The 19,803-nt window shown below is 40.4% G+C and overlaps 2 protein-coding genes across 2 annotated transcripts in view; both read right to left on the reverse strand.

The window, feature by feature from the left end:
* psma3 (proteasome 20S subunit alpha 3) overlaps positions 1-4,804 on the reverse strand; it is a 7,954-nt gene extending 3,150 nt beyond the window's left edge. Inside the window, exons 1-8 of the mRNA XM_050062706.1 lie at positions 4,679-4,804; positions 3,520-3,602; positions 2,851-2,974; positions 2,549-2,650; positions 2,392-2,465; positions 2,075-2,147; positions 1,908-1,973; positions 1,642-1,688 (exon numbers count right to left, since the gene is read on the reverse strand). Of these exons, the coding sequence (XP_049918663.1) occupies positions 1,642-1,688; positions 1,908-1,973; positions 2,075-2,147; positions 2,392-2,465; positions 2,549-2,650; positions 2,851-2,974; positions 3,520-3,602; positions 4,679-4,699 (590 nt within the window). The 5' untranslated portion in view covers positions 4,700-4,804. The remainder of the gene's footprint in view (positions 1-1,641; positions 1,689-1,907; positions 1,974-2,074; positions 2,148-2,391; positions 2,466-2,548; positions 2,651-2,850; positions 2,975-3,519; positions 3,603-4,678) is intronic.
* Positions 4,805-6,979: 2,175 nt separating this feature from the next.
* Positions 6,980-17,922, reverse strand: snx6 (sorting nexin 6). Its single transcript, XM_050062705.1, has 14 exons — positions 17,841-17,922; positions 17,609-17,659; positions 15,229-15,333; positions 14,715-14,825; positions 14,506-14,627; positions 14,299-14,422; positions 12,760-12,855; positions 12,578-12,683; positions 12,379-12,454; positions 12,242-12,281; positions 12,024-12,110; positions 10,486-10,645; positions 10,274-10,359; positions 6,980-9,848 (listed from the first exon to the last, which is right to left on the reverse strand). Exons 1-14 carry the CDS (start codon positions 17,844-17,846, stop codon positions 9,795-9,797), a joined length of 1,224 nt encoding a protein of 407 aa, XP_049918662.1. The 5' UTR covers positions 17,847-17,922; the 3' UTR covers positions 6,980-9,794.
* Between the last annotated feature and the right edge of the window lie 1,881 nt (positions 17,923-19,803).

Below are 19,803 nucleotides of genomic sequence, written 5' to 3' on the forward strand. Positions count from 1 at the left end.
GTCTTTGTGGAAAAAAAGCTTGTTTAGTGGACTAACTTTGCACTTGAAGATTGCCCGTTCACTTATGTTTTAACAGGTCTGAGGCTACTATGTGCCCCGGCTGTATCTAGGCTAACGGCTAACATGCTAACTATTATTTTTATGTCACTCATCACTTGAAACAATTAAGGACGATAGGAGACGGGGTGAAATAAACCGAAATTTCCCTTTAATCTGACTATAACTGGACAACTGAAGTGCATGTAAACGCGTTACTCCGACTAATAATGGAGTTCTCCAACTCCGATTAAGACACCCAGATAATGCGATTGGAATTCAATTTTCTCCGGCATGTATACCCCTTAATCGGAGTTAAACTAGACAATGCATATGCGCATGCTCCACACCCCCAGCGGTGGCGTATGACCCCGGAACAGACAAGACATGCTATTGTTTTAGCCCTCCAACAGCATACGGCGTTCTTGTCTGCCTCTCGAAATCACCATGACCACAAGGGATAGCGTGCACCTTATCTGCACAATCAGTAACGCGTACATTACATACGAGATGAACAAAGCTGTACGATTATCCATCTTGCTGTTGTTCGAAAATGCCGGTCTGCCGCCTGACTCCAGTTGTTTAATATTAAGTGACGTAATAGGTCAACCGGAAAGGGGGCCGTATTAACTCACTGAAACGCCGCATATCGCCACCTAGTGTTGAGGAGGAGGAAACGTTCCCGTCAGTAATTCGATTTTCTCAGTTGCATGTAAACTGGGACAAGGACAGAAGTCCGATTAGACGCCAAAATCGAATTTTGAGCATAGCTCGATTAAGCTGTGCATGTAAACGTACTGAATAACACAAACAGGAAGGAAAAGAATGAACCTGAGATCCAAACTGGTCCAGAAACCAGTTCTAGACTGGTGTCAGTGTGCTGACACTGTGATGTGAATCATTATCAGACTATCTGATCTCATCTGATCGTCACAGGAAACGAGTTTTACTTCAGAGTTTCCTTCCTGGACAAGTAATCTAAAAAGCAGATCACTGCATTAATTATCAGAAATATTAGACCAACAAAGAATCTATTGATACTTTTAATGATTCTACATCACATTCAGCAGCAGCAGGTTTTATATGTCTCCCAAATCTAAAAGAAAAATCATTCTAGCATCTTAAATTGAACAGTAGGTGAATAGAGTTTGGTGCTGAGATGGATCAATGATGACGATCAGAGATGTAGCTTAATAAATAGGATTAAAATAATATCTACTGAGACTTTAGCAGTGTGTGTTACAGTGACAGCAGTGACAAATGTTAAACTGAATTTGAGGTTTCAGTTCAGAACATGACGTCAAAAAAACACAGGGTTTCCCACACGTTCATTATTGTGGCATCTGCCACCACATATTGATTTTTTATATTTTTGGCAGCTGAGCCGTTTATTAGGAGCACTGTTAAATACATTTTAGTGCATATAGCGAAGCGTATAGTGTACTCTGGGCACAGACGGAGCAGCAGAACGTCTGGCACAAAAAAAAACACTACGTAATGTAGGAAGGGGACAGACTGATACAAAAGGAAACGCACAAGAAAAAAACAGAAAGTCTGCTGACTGTTCAGTGTCAGTAAAGTTCAGTTTGGATGTTGTTGACTCACATTTTGGCGACCTCTTTGACGAGCTCCCTGCACGTCATCTCTTTCATCTGAAGACACACATACATACACAGTCACATCAGCAGGAATCAAACATTATTAAATCAACATGGCCGACAGAAAAACAGCCATAAAAATCCAGGCAAATTGATGCAGATCAGAGCTGCAGCTGATCAATCTTTTCATCAATGATTAACATATTGATTGGTTCCTCTATTAATAACTGAGTCAAAGTGAAAAACACTTCAGACTGATGTATAAAAACTCACCTGCAGTTTCTCGATCTCTGTCTTGGCGGCTTGTTTTGCTTTTCCAATGGCACAGCCCCAGTAACCCTGAACACATGAACACAGTCTGCTTACTGGTCTTACTGGGACTCTGACCTCCTGATGTCTGGTGTGTCTGGTGTGTCTGGTGTGTGTGTAGGCTGACTCACGTGTGAGATGCCGGATGGGTCGACCATGTAGAGCTGAGGACCGTCATCTTTGTCATATGATCCCAGGATGAAACTGTAGAGAGACAAAAATCATCATCTCTTCCTGTCAGCTGCAGCTCATCTCTCTCTGCAGTGTTCATGTGTTTGTTATATGTGTCTTCTTCATCTTCATCACCATCCTCCTCCTCCTCGCCATTGTGTTTCTGCGCTCCAGATTTCACTCTTCGGCTTCTTAAACTACTAAAACATGACAACTGCCTGGACATGTTGCATCTGAACGCACCACACTCAGTGATCAGCTGATGTCATACACTCACCTGCAGCCAAACGGCCGCACAGCGCTGTACAGTGTGTAGGCGTGGACGTACATGGCCACTCTGTCCGACAGGTGCTGCAACAACAGGAAACACTGTTAGCTTAGCATTGCACAGCCAGCAGGTCAATGAGGACTATCATGAATACTGAGAAACAAACCTTCAGTGGAATGTCGTGTCCGTAGTTTGATCTGAAGTTGGACGCTTCTTCTCTGGCGACTTCGGACAGAGAGCGAGCATCAGCCAACAGGCCGGCTACCGCCTGGAGACACACAGAGACAAGTCAGAGACCATCAAGAAAAAGTGAAACTGCACCAATATGGAAACATTTTGGAAGAAAGAGGTGAGCTGAGAAACACACGAGGTAACACATGAGAGGAGAGGAGAGGAGAGGAGAGGAGAGGAGAGGAGAGGAGAGGAGAGGAGAGAGTGTACTGGTGGCAGTTAGTTGGCAGTGGTTACCATGCCAACATGTCTGTCGATGTTGAAGATGCGTTTGTTGGAGCCCTGCTCGTACAGTTTGGACAGAACTAGCTTCTCCACCCCGAACACAACACCGTCCTTACAGCGGATAGCTATGGCCGTGCTGAACACACACACACAAACAGACACAGACAAACACACAGTTAGATGCATTCTGCGGTGCATTCAGGTGAAACCGTACAGTTTCTTAGTCAGAATGTAAATTCAGCAGCTGACACATCAGAACCTGAAGTCATTCAGGTGGCTATGTTAACTTACTTATTAATGAATTAATCCTTAATCCTAGTAGTCACCTAAAAAGTGTTTTAGTACTAAATTATATCTTCATATATCCTCAGGTATATATGTATATAAGTAACTATACATTATTCTTATTTAAATATTGGTAAATCTGTTATTTGTGTGTAAGTGAAGCTGCTACAACTTTTGACAAATAAAATGACCCTTAGTGAAAAATAATGACACTATTTTGTGAATTAAATATATGAGAAATGAGCACAATCTGTCCTGATGACTGACTGACAGACCTTCATCATTTCATCATCACACAGCCTGAACACTGCCACCTGATTGGCCACCTGCGTCATGTGACCAGTCTCTGAGTCACTGCGAGTTGATCTGCAGACTGAACACAAACTGTTTTTTTACCTGCTGTTCTCTACAGCCTTCATGGCGTACTCCACCTGAAACACCCGTCCATCTGGAGAGAAGGTGGAGGCTGACAGGTCATACTGCAGGACACAGACACAAGTGGAGACAAATAGACAAAGAAAAACATTTTCTGAGTGTTAACAATGTAAATAAGTTCATTAATATATGCATATTTGAAAATGCTTTAGTGCCTACTAAATTGTCAAACTGATAAGAACAGGATGAATCTATTTAATACATCTTAAAAGGTGGTTTTACTTCATAAAGAGGCAGAAAGCCCATAATGTCCGTTTAATTTGGGAGAATTTTAATAAACTTCAGAATACTGAATGAGATTCATTCACTTGCAGCTGGAAATATTACTGAGACCAAACAACATCAGTAACATCTCACACTGATCCTTTGTGTATTTACCACATAATTCAAGTTAAATGTAAATTAACTACAGTAGATTTAATGGATTTACTTTAAGGGACCTCGATGTAGACTAAAGCGTGTCATGTGTTTTGCTGGTATTGTGTATGTCATTAATGTGCAGCAAAAGTTCCAATCAACTTTCACTAAACTTTAAAGAATATGTCATCAGCCACATTAAGCTGCTGAGAGACCGGTGTTTTCAGCACTGACGTTGATTTCATCTAAACAAAAGCTGTTTGTTGGATCAAATCAATCCCGATTTAACCAGAACACTTAATTTCACTACATTAAAGAGTTAAATCTCTTCTTCAGGAGGCGAACTTCAAATGACACGGAGGAAAACTTAAATCTGCTGTTTCCTAAAGGGAGTTTGGCATGTACCGGAGCTAACTGTTAGCATCGACTCTGCTCACACTACTTGATATTTAGGTTATGTTACTGCAATAACACACCACACACCGACACTACAGTGAGACTTTTCTATTACTTACTGTATACTGTTAGTTTTAAAATGATAACAGCAAACTAAAGATAAATTCAATTATAACTTTGAACTCTGTTACTTTCAATTTCAGTTTAGCTTCGGCTAACAGGCCTCGTTGTGACTCAGCAGGCTAACATGCTAACCAGCTCGATCTACAGGTTATAATGAATGGTTTTAATTATAAAGTCGGATTATTTTTTATTAAACCTGGTTAAAATATGAGATAGAAACAGTCAGACTGAAGTTGAGACTCACCCCGGTCCCGATAGAGCTCATTTTGTGTCAGACTGTGGATCCTGTGGACAGCTCTCAGCTCCTGCGCCTCATCACACTCACACAATCTAAGTCCCGACTTCCGGCTACAGCCTTCAGAATAAAAGCCCCAGTGACCATGACACAACAAAATAATCTCAACCTGTGATCTGAACATAAAAAGTTAAAACAAAAACTTGATGATTATTAGTATTAGTTTATTCAGTGCTTAATATTACATCGTAACAAGATGACCAGTGCTGTCCACTTCACTTGTCAGCGAACTACGAATTTTACTCTGCACATTGAGTAAAGTTCATTTCCTGTACGTTTACCCGCGGTCTCTTCCGTTAGCTTTACAGACGCTGCTAAAGAGGAAGTGACGTCAGTCCTGTACAGGTTGCTGCGGATTCTCTGCTGCTGCCGCCTGCTGCTGCGGAGTGACGCTGCAGTGACGCTGTTGGCATGTGAAAAAGAAATAAGTGTGTTGAACATAAGATTATTTCCCATAAAACTTCAATTAGTAGCCCCGGCTATAATTTGCTTCAATCACTGAAATCAACAGGCCTATGTTTGGGACAGGCCTTTAATTTCTTTCTCACAAAACTGTTGCTCAGCAAAGATCAGGAAATACAATCAAATTGTTTATTTAAACCAGTATGAATATTGTTTTAAAAATTAGGCTTCAGATAATATATCAATTATAAATCATTCATTTGATCTAGCTCCAACAGACAGAGCATCAGAGAGAGTTACAGCACCCGGCTTATCGACACAACACCACTTTATCTTGTTTAAACAGTCCTCACAACTTGGATTCATTTATACAAAAAAACAACCTTTGATTCTCTTGATCTAAGGACTTTTATGGACTAAAGAAATATGAATAACTTACAGGGTGATGGAGGAATGGACACATAATTTTAGGTAGCCAAAAACTTGGTTTTATACATCTGAACTGCTTGGCAACCAGACCAGGCCTCTAATTGAGACAGGCTTTTATTTGTCAAAATGTGTAGCCACACCAGGCTAATAAAAGGGACTGGGCTTTTAATTGAAGTTTTACGGTATTTATCATTTATTTACCTCTCTCATCACACAGAAACATGACGTCATCTCACCCTGGCTCTTAATTCATTGATATCTGATAACTAATTAATTAAAGATGTGTTTTTTAAAGCCTGAAAAGATACGTACATTGTGCTTTCTGATGTTTTTTTTTGTAATAAAATATATATAAACTAGAATTACCACCTCGCTGTTGGATGCCTCTGCACACCAGTACAGTTGCACTTACAGTTTACATCCATGTCTGAGAAAACATGGACGCTTTACACACATAAGATCTATACAATCAGCACAGTTTCAAGGGGACACCAAAGATCAGAGTCACCAATTCAGTATCTGACCAAAGTCTCCCCTTCTGTTCCTGAGATATGACGTTTAATAATCGCCAGAAAAGTGTTTTTGCAGAACATTATGATGTCACAGTGAAGTTGACCTTTGACCTTTTGGATATAAAATGTCATCACTTTTATTTTATACTACTTCACATTTGTGTGTGAGATTTTGTCATAATTAGCATGTGTTTTGTGAGGTTACAGTGACCTTTGCCCATCAAATTCTTATTGGACGTTTGTGCCAAATTTGAGGAAATTCCATGCCATAGTGACCTTGACCCTTGACCTACGACCACCAAATTCTCAGTTCATCCTGGAGTCCAAGTGGATGTTTGTGCCAAACTTTTAAAACTAAATCCCTCAAGGTGCATTTGAAGTATTGCATTCATGAGAATGTAATGGACGGATATGCTGAAAACATAATGCCACAGATATCGCCGGTGCAGAGGCGTTTAAAAAAACCAAGAAACCATAGACAAAAAAGAGGCTGCAGAACGTGCATTAGAATCACCGTGTTTTAAGTTTCCTTCAGTATCACAGTAATCCAGTGATAGTTGTCTGTACATCCATGGGTTCACTGCAAACAGGAGCTGCTCACACATCATTCAGCTCACTGTGACATGAAATCTGATGTAGGATAAAGAAAACAGGCCTCAGGTCACAGCTTAATGACTCCATGGTAACACTACACTTCCTGCTTACATGACCCAAAGTATTATGGGGCATCAGTTTCTTCTTCTGCAGATTAAAGGATGATCTGATCTGTTTATAACAATCCTTTTAATGTTTGACTGACTCTATGTTACACCTGTGAGTTAAACCTTCACCTGCCCCTCTGACCCTCCCGTCCAATCAGACAGCGTCTCCTCCTCCTCCTCTCCCAGTAAACCGGTGACACAGAGGGTTGTAAGAAAAGTGTCCGTAAAGTTTTATTCAGTCTCAGTATGACCAGGGTGGATTACAGACCTGCTGAACTTGAAACAACTAAAATGTTGTGAGTTTCATAAATCATCTGTTTTTATTCTTCTCTTCTTTTTATTTCTCTTTTTTTTTCATCACGTCTTCGTCTTGAATCAGAAATGGAAGCTTTGGTCACATAAGAGTGAAAAAACATTCGTATACAGTGCACTTTAAAAAAGAAACAACAAATCAAACGGAGCGACTGGTCGACGTTAAGGCAAACAGACTGAAGCTCCACGGCAACAAACAGCTGATTCAGAGAAAAACAAACAAAGCTACTGTTAGTGATGATGATGATGTTGTTGATGATGATGATGATGATGATGATGATGATGATGATGATGATTAGCGTTCATTAGTTAACTAATACAAACATATACAAGGCTTTTTTTTATTTAGTGACATTACACTTTAATAAGAACGGGAACCGAAAGCTGGACTCAAAACGCCGTCACACAGCAGCCGCACAGGAAGTTCACCGACACATTAAAAGCACCCCCGGATGTACACACACACTGCCAAAATAAGACGACAAAAGAAGATGAAGACAGAGTGACACGCTGATGAGACAGACTGAACCATCTGCACTGTGAAACACCTCCATGTCTTTGTCTTTATGAGTCATGAAAGTCTTTTTTTCGTCTAATGAGTGAAAGATGATCAAATTAAAGGTAAACTACACAGAACTGTCTCTACTGCCTGTGACAGGATCAGCAGGGGAAGTGACAGCCGACACCAGATTCACTCTCATTCACTACATTGTACATGTGTTTTTCTGCAGTGTCTGATTGTTGGAGCTTCCTCCTGGATACGTGCTTCTGGTCTCCGCCTCTTTATAAAGTCCTGACCTGACAATAAACTCTGTTCAGAGGGCGGAGTCTCTGCAGATAAACACAACACCACACTGAGGGCGGGTCATAAGTGATGACAGAGAGGGATTACTGCTGTATGAGTTTAGTGTTTTTAGAAAAAATCCTGCAGAGTTTATCTTTAACTCCTGCGAGAATAATGTAACAGCTACTTAAGGAAAAGACGAGATCATTTTCTTCATCTTTCACTCATTTTCTACACATCAACACAAAATATCAACTTCTACTGAAGATCGCTGGATTCACCAACGAAACAGGCGAGACGCCAAAACTCTTAATCACTAGAAATAATCAGTCATCATCAAAATTATGAGATATTAAGGGATAAATGAGTTGAAATTATGAGATAGTAACTCATAAGAGACCCATATGAGATACTAAGTCACAATTATGAGAAATTAGCTCTTAACTATTAGATAAATCAGTTATGAGATATTAAGTTGTGATTTTGAGATATTAACTGATAACTATGAGATATTAACTCATAACAATGAGATGTTAATTCATAGCTATGAGATATTAACTCCTGACTATGAGATATTAACTCATAACTATGAGATATTAACTCATGATTATGAGCTATTAACTTGTAATTATGAGACATTAACTCGTAATTATGAGATATTAACTCATAGCTATAAGATATTAACTATCATAGTTATGAGATATTAACACATGATTATGAGATATTGACTCATAACTATGAGATATTAACTTGTAATTATGAGATACTAACTCATGATCATGAGCTATTAACTCGTAGCTATGAGATATTAACTCATGATTATGAGATATTAACTCATAACTATGAGATATTAACTCCTAACTATGAGATATTAACTCATGATTATGAGATATTAACTCATAACTATGAGATATTAACTCATAACTATGAGATATTAACTCATGATTATGAGATATTAACTCATAACTAGGATATTAACTCATGATTATGAGATATTAACTCATAACTATGAGATATTAACTCATGATTATGAGATATTAACTCATGATTATGAGATATGAAATCACAATTATGAGACATTAAATTATAATTTTGAGATATTAACTCATAATCATGAGATGAGAGCACAGATTTGTTTCTTAAGTGAATCCAGTGAGTTTCTGTAGATTTATATGAAACAGGTCCATATGTTCACACTTCTCTTTTTAGAAAAAAAAAAAAGACTTCTGTGACTCAACAAAAGACAAACAGTTTGTGAGATGGAGGCTGTTGCAGGGTGGAGACCAGCAGAGACAAACTGGGACCAGTTCCTGACTGGGATCAGCACCGTCTCCTCTGAGTGACCTTCATATGTTCCTGTTGTGCTTCAGAGGCCTGTGGATCAGACTGAGGGGGGTCAGGGGTCAGGGGTTCAGGTCCCATCTGAGACCAACAGTCAGTGTGAGTCATGTGTTAGCTTTTGGCTAGCTGTAAATCTATTGATTGATTTCTATCTGTTTGTGTTCGTTGGAGAGAAACCGTTTGTTTAATCTGGAAAAAGAACACAGGACATTTTCTTCCCTCTGTTCTGTGATAATAAAGTTTTGTACGAGTGTCACTCAGGAGAGACAGAGGCTGACCACACTGGTTCTGCTGGACCAGTAGAATCAGTGCAGGTGCTTCAGGTCTGATACTGGACCAGTAGAACCGTTAGAACCAGTACAAGTGCTGCTGGAGAGAGAGGGAGAGGGAGAGGGTAAGGACAGGAGGAGGATGAAGAAGATGAAGAGGACGGTGTCTGGTTAGTGATGAAGACGACAGACTTCCTGTCACTCTCTCTCTCTCACTCTCTCTCTCTCTCTGGTCCAGAGTTCTCAGTGCCGTTCGTCCATCGGGGCTCCGCCCACAGCAGGCGTGTCCAGTTGGATGTGGGCGGGGTTGCACAGTTAAGTATTTCCTTTCAGGACGCCCAGACAGCTCTGCAGCAGCTGGAGGTTCCCCTGCAGGTGAGAGGGGTGGGGTCAGAGACACAGGTGACACTCTGGACGTTAACATCATTAATTTACTTAACTTAAACTTTTCTGATCCAGTGAGTTTCTAACTCATAACCTCTCAGTTTCAATGTCTGAACATTAAATTGAGAAGGTAAGTAATGACATACAGTGTATCTGACACAAAAGAAATGATGAAATGAAGCCTCATGAACCATCTTTATGTTCTGGGCCACCTGGATGGCACTCTCTGTTCAACAAAGGGTTAACAGCACACTGAGCTGCCATTCCTGAAGCCTTTTCTTTAAAAAACAGCACCATCCAGTGGGGTCAGGAAACAAAGAAATGATTCTCGAGGGTTCATTTGGCCGTCACCACTGTTCAGACTGTAATATCTGTTACTAACTTCACCGGGTGATGCAGTGATCTGTTACCTTGGCGTGTTTAAGCTCCAGCTCTGCCAGCTCCACCAGGTTCTTCCTGAAAGCCGCCACTCGTCTCGTCTTGAAGTCTATGAGCTCTGTGTTCAGAACAGAATCCACTGTTAGACACTGCAGCACTCAGACTGTGTCACCTCCCTGAGGTGTGTTTTGTTCTATCTGGAGACGTGAAACTAGTCTCACAGGTAAATAAGGACTCGGCTGACCTTGCTTGGCGGACTCAGAGATCTTTTCAAACTTGTGGCAGCAGAGCTGCTGGCTGGTCTCAGCCTGCAGGACGTCTCTGTTTTTGGCTCGAGCTTTATCCAGAGCCTTGTTGGCGTTCTCGTAGTCGACCAGAGCGCGGCTCCTCCGGTACAGCAAGTCCTGCAGACAGTCACACCACCACAACGTTTACTCACATTCATGTTCCTTTATCACAATGAACACACAGAAAACTATCAAATAAATGCTTTGTCTATTTTTGATGGAGCTGTGGCGCACTGCACAGAGCAGATTGATTTATCCTGCTGACAGGCACTGGATGTGAGATATAGACACAATATAATTATGAGGATCACGAGCAACAGGTGTGGCGCACAGGAAGTATACAGGAGAAAAGCGGACACACACGGGAGAGCAAGACGACACAGCGACCATGAGAGCAAGCCCTCGACACTGCTATGCAGCGGAACCCACAGCCCAAACAACGGAGCAGGAACCGCCAAGGAAAACCGTGAGTATTTTTTAACCGTGTTTGCGGCGGGTACTGGAGGGGCCGGCTTTGGGGCCTGGCAGGGGGTGTAAATTGGGGCTGGTGTGCCTCTGCGGTACTAGTTCTCATTTGTTCAGAGCAAGGGAGGGATGATGTTTCACGTGGGCGAGTGGCTAAACTGGAAAGAGGAACAGCAAAGGACTGGCAGAGGACCTCAGGACTTAATGGACGTTTTAGGCATCATCTGTTTGTTTTGTTTTTAAAATTATCCTGGTTTTATTGTAATAAATCTGTTAACATTTACGCTTTGTCTTGTTTTTTACTGTGCTCACCCTGATTTTTAAATTACTTCTTAAACACTTTAAACTACTTTTAAATTGCTCTTAATTTATATTTACTTTTCTTTTTTTGGTATTCTAAAAGGGGTAATCTGTGGACTGTAAAGTGGCACCAGGCCACATTTCTGGCATTTTTAGTAACTGGAACACAGCCAGAAATCTTTGATCATGTCGTTCATAACTGGACTTTTAACAGATCACCTTTGTCTACCAAACAAAACGAGGTTGCAGCTGCACCCAGTGGAATTCTCTCTCCCGGCTCCCTTTCAGTCAAGATGGCAGAGAAGATAACAAAAGATGGGGATTTATTGATCTGGTATTGCTCTAACTTCAGCGGATCATAACATATCAGGTATATAATTAATCTGCAGATGCTCTGGATCAAAATGAGACAAGCTTTTCTACGGATGTCAGTTTTTGAGCCACGACGAAGGCCAAAATGTGGCCAGTTACAGACTGTAAGAATTGTTCTTTTTAGTTGAGATGATTTCCTGAAAACTCGCAGCCCTTACTGGCTGGTTAAGAGGAGTTAGTTTTCTAAACTATAATTAATCACTGCAACCTTGAGAGGTCCTTGAGCATACAGTCATTCATGTACTAACAAAATATGAGGCTGACTGGTCCAGTAGTTTGAGAGATTAACTGCTGAAATACAGATACAAACACTCACACACACAACCAAACCCATGATAATAAGATGTAACAGTCAGACCTTTGCAGCCTGGGACTCTCTCAGGTAATATTTTAACAGGTCAGCCAGCTTCAGGTCTTCATCTGCTGCAACTCGAGCTTCAATTTTCTGAAACACAACAAAAGAAACCTTCACACGTCTGATCATGGTCAAAACAATCCATCATGGGCTTTCTTTATACACAATATGGCCAAAAGTTTGTGGACAGTCCTGTTCATGTGACCTGACAACAAACGTACCCTCGTTTTCTCGAAGAGCTCTGACACTTTCAGGAAGAACCTGAAACAGGTAAACAGGAGGAAGTGATGTCAGCATGTTGAGTGTGAGAAATAAACAAAAACAAACTGCTGTGCTGAATAAGTTTGTTTGTTCGTACTTGCAGAGGTCTGTGGAGTCCTGCGTTCCTAATGTGTAGAGAGACGAGGCGATTCTGTTGATGTCGTCTGCAGCGTCTGAACACAAACACCTGACTATTAGTCCAAAAACACTGGCTCCTATATTTCCCATAATGCACCTGGATAGAGTCTTCCATTAGAGACTCCTGCTTTCAGTTACAAAATAAACTTGTTTCTTACTTTTGTGTGAGCGGATCATTCTGTCAGATTTGGCCGAAGCATCTTTCACTCTGTTGTGATATTCTAACAGAAACGTCTTCTCGTGTTCGAAGAAGTCGTCCACGTCCTGAAAAACAAACAATTAATATCTGACGGACATGAAACCATGAAACTCTGTAGGAGCTCTGAACACTGTCTGTCACCTTGACTCCGGCCACCAGGACGCCGTCAGCAGACTTCACCACATTCTTAAAGAAGTCCTCCAGCTTCTCCTTCTTGTTCTTCCCTCGCACACTCAGCTGTCAGAGAGAAGAGGTCAAAGGTCACACACAACAACAACAACAACATGGAGCAGGAACACATTTCTATCTTCAGCTTCTGTTAAAATGGATCATCTCTCCTGTGGAGGACCACAAGGCTCCATCTTAGATCCTCTTTTGTTTGAAATGTATGAGGATATGACATCATGTGCTGCTCTAACTTCCTGTCATATGGCTGATTATATTTGTCATCTCGTTTTTATTTCTAAATAAGCTCTCCAAACTGTCTTCACTTTGTCTGCCACCATAAAACTACTGTTCCACATATGTTTACATGTACATATAATATGCACATATATTAAGTGCACTCACACAGGAGAGCAAATTAAAAAAAAAGTGTGCACACAATGTGTTGAACTACAAAAACATCCAACTCAACTGCTTTTAATTATAGTTTATGAAAGATAAGTTGAGTTCTGTTCAGGTGATAAAAGTAAGAGAGAGTCTGAACAGCGGTTTGTGTCTCCAGATTCACAAACATAACCATGTGAATTTTACACTTAGACTCAGAAAACAGGAGCAGAGTGAGACCTCTCAGCTTCACAGAGCAGAGTCAGATCTTCATATTTTAAAGATGAATCATTTTTTATTACAGTTTACCTGCTCAGACTGCAGGGGTGTGACGTGTTCTATCAGATGAAAGGTCATTAGTCAGCAAGATTTCATTGGTCGCAAAGTCGCAGAAAAAAACAAAAAACAAATATGAAATTCTATTAGGAGCGGAGTCTTGTCAAAATAAATCCAAACCTATATGACTGGACCATGCGGGAATTTAATTTGAAAGCAGTCAGACAGGAGTCAGGTTAATTTCCAGGGCTGGTACCTGCGGTTATTCCACAGGCTAGTTAATAACATGTCGGGCAGGAAATCCAAAGTGTGGGATCATTTTGAGAAGGTGAAGGACGAACCCAAGGTGATATGTAAACTCATCTTCACTGGTCGACTACAAACATGACGCATCATCTGAAACATGGAAGTAGCTACATGCCCATTAGCCCACAGCGTCATTAACAGGCGGCTCGCTCAGTGTGTGACGTGCACTTGGAGATAAAACATAGGCCTATATTAATGAAGGTTCATTAGTACGGTTTTGTATTTCTCTGTAATGTAGCACAGTGTTAACAATGTTACTGATACTATTCTTTCTCACACCTTCAACTCAAACCACCAAAATATATCATTTAATCATTACATTCATATCAGAAACATGCAGGAGACTAGTCCACTGATGGAACTAAATGATGACTACTAGTCGACTAGAAAAACTCTTAGTTGGGGGCAGCCCTGGGGACCTTTGAAAACGCTGCTGACCCTGTTTTAGTTTGAATATAATATTACAGGCTGTGAGCTGAGTGCGGCAACATGAAGGAGATCAAGTGTGGATGTGGCCTGAAGGTGTGTGAAGTGTCAGCAGTGACTCACGTCCTGGTTGTACTCCAGGAAGACATGGAAGTTGAGGTCTTTCCTGAGGACCGGATGAGCCGCCACACGACACAGGAAGACCTCATGCATGGCGACGGTCTTCTTAAAGATGGCCAGGTACTCTCTGAAAACACACAGCGGTCAGTGTGGTGAACAGTCAGTGCTAGTGAGTGAGTGAGTTAATTAGTGAGTTGGTTAGTGACTCACGCCTCCAGCTCCTGCTTCATCTTAGTGAATTCCTCCTTGGTCATGGATCCTTCTCCCTCCCCCAGCTTCTGCAGCTTCTCTCTGGACGCATCAAAGTCTGGTCTGGGAGGGGCTGGGGGGATCTAAACAACAACAAAAACAAGATCAACAATAAACAACAATCAGATGGTTACATAATTGTTGCATGAGTTGGTGTGTGTGTCTCTTACGATGTATCCTGCATACTCTTCATTCTCGACAAACGAGTCGTGCAGCCAGATGAACTCTTCGTGCTGTCGTACCACTGAGAACTCGTTCTGCTTAAAGTTAGGGAGCGTGCTCTGTGGAAACAGGAAGTCCATCATCAAACATTCAAAAACCAATATGAGTATCGATCTGCTGTCTCAATAATTACGTCATTACCGTCCAGGGAACTAAAGAAAAAATTTATTGTTTGTCCTTCTACACTTGTGAGGACTCACTGACTTAAAGCATTACCTGAGCTGAACCTTAAAGGACGAGTTCGCAGTTTTTCATGTGTTGAAACAACGATGACCTTCATGAACACTGAAACATAATAATTCCTCCTGATTGTACTGAACTTCATCAGAAGTGCAAAAATATATTCTAAAGTTCAACTGAAGCGTTTATGAGGAGTTAAACACATCACAGTCCTCATGGTGCAGAAATGTCCTCACAGTCCAACATGTCCTCGCAAAGACAGGAACACACACGCTGTCTCACCTTGGTGTGGACGGTGAACTTGACCTTGTCTCTCTCACTCAGAGCGTCAGAGATGTCGACCTGCAGCGTGGCGTCCGTCTGCAGATCCACGTTCACTGCCCGCGGCTGCAAGACAGAGACCACATATCCCATAATGCATCACATCCACTGATCAGCAGACACAGCACCTTTGTCTAACACAGTCATTATAAACCTTTCTGTCCTGAACTTCATCATAATACATACATTAATAATAAATAGATGCTTTTTGTGGGTGAATTGATCATTTAAATGTTTAACAGTTAAAGTTAACACATAAAACTACATTTTAAACACACCAAACAGAAACGTATCACAACTTGTTCTGGTCTCATCAATCCATATTTATTCCAGCACCCTTTCTACTATACTGTCTCACTGTTTTCTAATCTCATTTTGTAGTGTTATACATACATAGACACGTTTTATACATATTTATTTCTGTACATAGTAGATAAGTGTTTGTTTCCCTTTCTCAGCTTGTTGTGCTGTTGTCAAAAATACAGATTTGAAACCGTTTCAATTGTCATTTTCCACAGTATCGATACACCAGTACCAGCTACTGTCCTCTCTCTTCCTTATTGTTTCTTGCAGTCATTCAGCTGTTCTCTGCTACTAACCAAGTAAAGTCATCATGTTATAGCCTTGTTATATCTATTTTAACATAAGCATTTTCAATTCTATGCCCTCAGTGTCAATTATTCTCTATTTATATTTTCCAAGGTCTTGTATCAAAGCTAGAAATTCCATTGTCATGACAGCACTAGCTCTTTGACCTTGCTTTTAGCATTATGTGTTACTTTAAGAGTACACTGAGGCGTTTGCTTGTCTGCGTTCACATATCTAAAGCTCCAGTGTGCAGGATTTAGGAGGATATTCCGGCAGAAATGGAATATAATATAAAAAGTATGTTTCTTTAGTGTTTTATCACCTGAAAAAGAGAATCATTGTGTTTTCGTTACCTCAGAATGAGCTGTTATCTACATAGGGAACGGGTCCTTGTCTATGGAAATCACCATGTTGCACTCTCATGATTTTACAGAAGCTCAGAAAAGACAAATCAAACACTAGCTCTAGACAGGGACATTCACGTTTTTGCATCAGCCTCCACAGTTAGAAGCCCCTCTGCAACGAGCAGCATCAAAAAAACACTGATTTTATTTAGCATGAAACTGCTTTATTCAGTGTTTTAATAACCTGTTTGTTTTGGAGATGTGGAGACCTCTGTGGATAATTTGACTCCTGGTAAAAACCTACTGAACAATGAAGGAATTCTAACCAGGAGAAGTTTCAGCTGGTTAAAATCTACAATCCTCACTGCTAGATGCCACTAAATCCCCCTTCATCTAACACACTTGACTTTTAAATAAAGCCGATTATGATTTTCCTCCCTGCTAACTACTGCTGTCTGTTGATAGATAGATAGATAGATAGATAGATAGATAGATAGATAGATAGTGTTTAATGTGTAATGACTGAATATTTGGTGACATGATTCAACATCGACATTTCAGCAGAAGGTTAGTAGTTAGTAGAAGGTTAATAGTTTTACACTGCTCTAATCACAAAAGTAGATCAGGTTGATGAACAGCTGTCATTCATTTTCTTCTTCATGTGATAGAAAACTTCATATTTCAGTGTTCTGAACTGAAGGACATTGTCACTGCATTCTGACCAAACTGTCCTCACATGATCAATAATGACACTAATCTGTCCACAGAGCAGACTCCACACATCAAACTAGGACACAGCTGACCAGTCAAACCAGTGACAGACGGGTTTCACACAGAAGAGATGCCTCACTCTGTTCTGTTTCCCTCTGAACTCAACACATCTGACTTTAACTGATCTGGAGCGGATTATCCAGTTAGCATCTGTGTGTGTGTGTGTGTGTGTGTGTGTGTGTGTGTGTGTGTGTGTGTGTCATGTGACAGTCTGATGGTTAACCAGCACAGCAGCAGCAGAACAGATCATTAACAACATGTACATTACGTTAATGGTCTGAAACCGCCTCTTAGCTGTTAGCCTCTGCTACACCTGTTAGCTCATTAGCTGCTGAAGCTAACGGCCTACAGCTGTTTGGACTCTCAGCTGGTTGAACCAGTTTGACTCAAGCTGACACACAGCCCCGAGTCCATTAGCATCGAGCTTAACTACAACTGACAACACAACCCGGAGCCCGTTAGCATCGAGCTAACGTTAGCCAACACGGCTAGCCTACGCTAACCTGGCTAGTACACCGGAGCTAAGGCTAAGTAGCTACTTTAGCTGAACACAGAGCTGAGCCAGGACACACAGACAGGTGGACAGGGACATAAACAGACAGACAGACCGACAGACAGGTATACAGACAGGTACTCACTCCCCGGTCCTCCTCGGAGAGGAAGTCGGGTCCGTCGTCCAGCCCTTCCTGCTGCAGAGAGACAGAGCACACAGCCGTTAGTTTACACCGACCGTGACACAACAACAACAACACCGACACAACCACCGGAGCACCGGCAGCTCACCGGAGCACCGGTGGCTCACCGGGACTCGTTAACGGGCTGATAAATGAGAGAATGAGGAGGGAGAGGAGAGAAGAGAGATAAACCCACCATCATGGCTGCGAACGGGTGGAGACAGGAAGTGGCGTGACGTCACGACGGCCAGGCTGATGTCATGAATCAAAATCACAACATGAAGGAGGACTGGATATTGATTTATTTTATTTATTTATTTTTTTTACTTTGTTTTACTGTACTCCGTTCTCTTTTATTTTACTTCATTTGCTTTATTTTATTTTGCTTTACTTGATTCTATATTATTTTACTTTATTTGCTTTATTTTATTTTACTGTATTTTACTTTATTCTGTTTTATTTTATTTTGCTTTACTTTATTCTATATTATTTGACTTTGTTTTACTTTATTCTATTTTATTTTACTTTACTTTGTTTGTATTGTATTCTTTTTTATTTTACTTTGTTTTTCTGTACTTTATTTTATTCCAGTTTATTTCACTCTATTTTTAGATTTATTTATTTTTTAAATATATTTTCACTGACTTTTTTTGGAACATATAAAACAGTACATAAAAATGAAACAATGCAGAAAAATGAACACATATGCAGACATATCAACATACAGACAATTGCACAAAGTAAAGACAGGCTATAAAGACAGAAAAAGATACACTATAATGAATAAATGTGAGTTGCACTCAGGAAGGTGGCGGGATAAAGCTTCGCTGTAATTTATCTATAAATGGTTACCAAATTCTTTATCAGATTTATCAGTCTGAGATGTTGCAGAGTCCAGCTCAGTGGATGAGTTGTCCCCCAGTAAAGAAGGATGTTTTCCTCCACTGCTCCACCCTCAAAGACAGATTTTACATTTGTGTGTTAAATTTGAGAGAAATATATTCATTGAGTGCATAAAAGTGTCAGATCTTTAACTTAAACCTGTGAAAAAATGGGAGCAAAAACAAAATTGTTGCATTTAAACATGCTGTAATGCAGCCTCTTATAAAAAAGAAAAATATAGACCCTACAGTTTCTCCACCCTCAGGCCTGTGCCTTATCCACCTTTTCTGTCTGAAGTGAGTCTTTATTCAGTTAAAACATTTTGAGATGGCACCATGGTTTTTATGAAACGTGTCAGTGTAGTTTTAAACCACACCATGACACTGAAACAGCTCTTTGAAGAGTTTTTAATGATCTCCTGCTGTTCCCATGCTTTTAGACCTGACAGCTGCCTTTGACACTGTGGATCACACAATCCTGTTTCATGACTTAAACACTGTGTGGGTGTTAAAATGTTATTCCCGAAAATGATCCAGTCATACCACACAGATCAATACTCAGCTGCAGCGCTGCTTAGCTGTGAGGTGCCTCAAGGGTCTGACTGCTTATTAAAAAAGGTCAAGATTCATAGCAGCCAAAATCCAACCCACATGTAGTTCTATCAGTGACCAACAGGAGGAGACATAACTCTGTGATCAGCTGACTCACCTCAGGGACTCTGAGTCTCTGCAGTCTCATGAAGCCTCAGATGTTTCTCTCTTTGTCTCCTCGTGACTCATTAAATATGCTGAGATTTGTTCTGCTTTGTTCACTTCGATTGGAAAAGGAAAAGTTAATAAAAAAGTATATGAAACATAATGAAACACAATGAAACATACTGAAACACAATGAAACATAATGAAACACAATGAAACATAATGAAACACAATGAAACATGCTGAAACACAATGAAACATACTGAAACACAATGAAACATAATGAAACACAATGAAACATACTGAAACATATTGAAACACAATGAAACATAATGAAACATACTGAAACACAATGAAACATAATGAAACATACTGAAACACAATGAAACATAATGAAACATAATGAAACACAATGAAACATACTGAAACATAATGAAACATACTGAAACACAATGAAACATAATGAAACATACTGAAACACAATGAAACATAATGAAACATAATGAAACACAATGAAACATACTGAAACATAATGAAACATACTGAAACACAATGAAACATAATGAAACACAATGAAACATA

This window comes from Epinephelus moara, chromosome 14, assembly GCF_006386435.1.
Source record: "Epinephelus moara isolate mb chromosome 14, YSFRI_EMoa_1.0, whole genome shotgun sequence".
In the NCBI taxonomy this organism is placed as follows: Eukaryota; Metazoa; Chordata; class Actinopteri; order Perciformes; family Serranidae; genus Epinephelus; species Epinephelus moara.